General features: G+C 54.7%; 1 protein-coding gene across 1 annotated transcript; it reads left to right on the forward strand.

Annotated features, from left to right (window-relative positions):
* The first annotated feature begins 1,192 nt into the window (after positions 1-1,192).
* LOC125556486 (dehydration-responsive element-binding protein 1B-like) lies at positions 1,193-2,079 on the forward strand. The gene has a single exon (XM_048719214.1). It carries the CDS (start codon positions 1,257-1,259, stop codon positions 1,923-1,925), a length of 669 nt encoding a protein of 222 aa, XP_048575171.1. The 5' UTR covers positions 1,193-1,256; the 3' UTR covers positions 1,926-2,079.
* The last annotated feature ends 974 nt before the right edge of the window (positions 2,080-3,053 follow it).

Here is a 3,053-nt window from a genome sequence, read left to right on the forward strand (position 1 = left end):
CGTGCCTCCGTCCCTTCCTCTTGGCCGACTCCCTTACCCGCTGTTCGGGCGTCAGCGCCTTCTTCGGCTTGGTCGCCGCGGCGGTCTTGCGCGGGGTACGAGGCTTGCCTTTCCCGGAGGGGGCGACGGCGCCGGACGAGGCGAGGGAGGCGAGGCCGGCGGTGGCGTCGAGGTCGAGGTCGAGGTCGATGGCGTCCTTCATCGCTGGTTTGGGGGCGGGGGGAGGGGCGCTCTGGCGGGAGCGTTTTTGGGAAAATGGGGGGAAATGGTTGTGGCTGGCACCGACAGGCGGGCCCGGGGAGAGGAGTAGGCGCGCGCGCGCGTCCGTCTCGTGTCCGCGCCGACGCAAATCCGGCTTAAAAATGGGCCTGGAATGGGTCGCCCGCGGACGAAAAACGGACGCGCGTCCGTTTGGGTTGGCGCGTTGGGCCGCCACTTTTGTCCGCGTCGACCCAAACAGACGTGGGCGGACGAAATGGGTCGCCTCATTGGAATTGCTCTTATCATAGATTGCTTTCTGTCCGTCAGATATAGATCGAAGGGTATATTTTGTAAGATGGCAGACACATCATTATCATCAACTCGTTTTTTATAAGAGTAGAAATTATAAGATGACAAGTCACTACTAGTGGACATGTGGACACGGTACAGGTTTCCAGTTTCTTCCAGCGAATAGTGGTGGCAGTTGGCGTGTCGTTTTCGTGACCATAAGAGGCAAGCAGGCACAACTTTGATTGCACGATATAATATATGGTCCAAGTAAAGCTGCCTATCTACGTCAAGATCATCCATCGCTCACCCAGTGGACGCCGCTGAGTGTGAGGAAGCAGGTGGCTCTCTGGGCCTCCTTCAAAAAATCCTATGGCCAAGTGTGGTTGATGCCAGGATATTTCATCCTCTTCTTGTGGCGACCATGGTGACAACACGGCAAGAATGAGTGAGATATTTCAGTGGCCAGTGCTGACTGTCCTTCAGAAAACGACCTTTGCCTGGGGGAGGACGTTTGCTAAAAATAGAAATGAGAGGTCCCTAAAAGATAAAATAAAAGAAAGGACGTTTGCTAAAAATAGAAAAAGAAGTGGCCAGTGCTGACTGCTCGCTCGCGTGTGTCAGCGTGAGTGCATTTCCACCCGAGTGACGCGCCGGGTAGCCGCCGCGCTCTCGCCTATATATGCTTGCCCCGCCGCACTCCCATTCTCTCAGTAAAAACACCATCGCTCAACGTGCTCAACCATCTCCACTAGCTCTCGACTCAGATGGACGTCGCCGACGCTGCCTCCAAGTCCGGCCAGCATGAGCAGGGTCACAGGACGGTGTCGTCGGAGCCGCCGAAGCGGCCGGCGGGGCGGACCAAGTTCCACGAGACGCGCCACCCGCTGTACCGGGGCGTGCGGCGCCGTGGCCGGGTCGGGCAGTGGGTGTGCGAGGTGCGCGTGCCCGGGGTGAAGGGCTCCAGGCTCTGGCTCGGCACCTTCACCACCGCCGAGATGGCGGCGCGCGCGCACGACGCCGCGGTGCTCGCGCTCTCCGGCCGCGCCGCCTGCCTCAACTTCGCCGACTCCGCATGGCGGATGCTGCCCGTGCTTGCGGCCGGATCGTTCGGCTTCGGCAGCGCGCGGGAGATCAAGCTTGCCGTCGCCGTTGCCGTCGTCGCGTTCCAGCAGCAGCAGATTATTCTTCCAGTCGCGTGTCCAACGGTGGAGGCGGCCGCCAGCCCGAGCAACTCTCTGTTTTACATGTCGTCCGTCGACTTGCTGGAGCTCGACGAGGAGCAGTGGTTTGGCGGCATGGACGCTGGGTCGTACTACGAGAGCTTGGCGCAGGGGATGCTCATGGCGCCGCCGGACGACAGAGCGAGGCGGGAGGACGCCGAGCAGACCGGCGTCGAGACACCGACGCCGTTATGGAGCTATTTGTTTGACTAATTCAGCACGCAGTGTAAAGTTGTCGATAGTTGCGTTGTGTTCTTCCCAATTTGGGAACGAACAGAGTAGGCAGTTTTTTTTTGAAGGTTGTAGTAGGCAGTTTGAAGTTCTCGGTTTCTACTTTTGTGAGAAATGGACCCTAGATTGCTTATCATTGTCATTCCTCAATTACTGGTACCGAACTCGAGTGTCTATCGTGCCGACACTCCATGAATCTCACTCAAATATTTTATGACGAAGAAAATCAAACACATCACCCCGAAAAAATAATATCAAACACATCAAACCCACCTATATGTCTGTCAAAACGTAACCCAATCGAGCTCCCAAAATCGAGCGTGGAAGTTCGGGCTAATAGGCACCCCTCAAAGCCAACACATATCTGGGACGGGTACCAGGAGGACCGGACGCACCCGGGCACATCCGTAATGTCACATCCGGCCTAGCATGACCCACATAGACCTCACTTCATTCCCACTAAGAACCCCATATGGAGCAAACCTAAAAAACACTTCACTCTCTGGCGCTTTCCCTCCACTCCTCATCTGTTCCTCTCCCCTCTCCATCCCAATGTTGAACGCCGACATGGCAGAGATGCGGGAACCGATGACTAGTGTGTGTTCGTCCTTGAGGCAGACGTGGTCGACGAGGAGGAGCTGGCCCTCCGCATCGTGCAACAACGCTCACGGGTCGACATTGTCATCTTGCATGATCGTCTATTTCCATGGTAAGACAGCTAGGATGATATTTCCATGGTTCGTCTATTTTTAATAGCTTTACTATGCTAGATCATTGCACAAACGGGTACACTGCCATAGGCATTTATTAGATGGTACATGGTTTCTATGCCATACTTATTGTTATTAAGTTACAAACACAATTATTGTATCTGTAGGGATTCGTTGCATGAAAAACAATTTTTTCCTACGATATAACGAATTCACCCAAGATCTAATCTACTAGATGCTACCAACGAGCGGGAGAATGTCTGAACACCCTTGTAGACCGAGAGCGAAAATGTTCTAACGAACGTGGTTGATGTAGTCGTACTTTCTTCGTGATCTAATGCAATCAAGCACCGCACAAACGGCACCTCCGAGATATGCACACATACGGCTCGGTGATGTC

Source organism: Triticum urartu, chromosome 5 (assembly GCF_003073215.2).
Source record: "Triticum urartu cultivar G1812 chromosome 5, Tu2.1, whole genome shotgun sequence".
Taxonomy (NCBI): domain Eukaryota; kingdom Viridiplantae; phylum Streptophyta; class Magnoliopsida; order Poales; family Poaceae; genus Triticum; species Triticum urartu.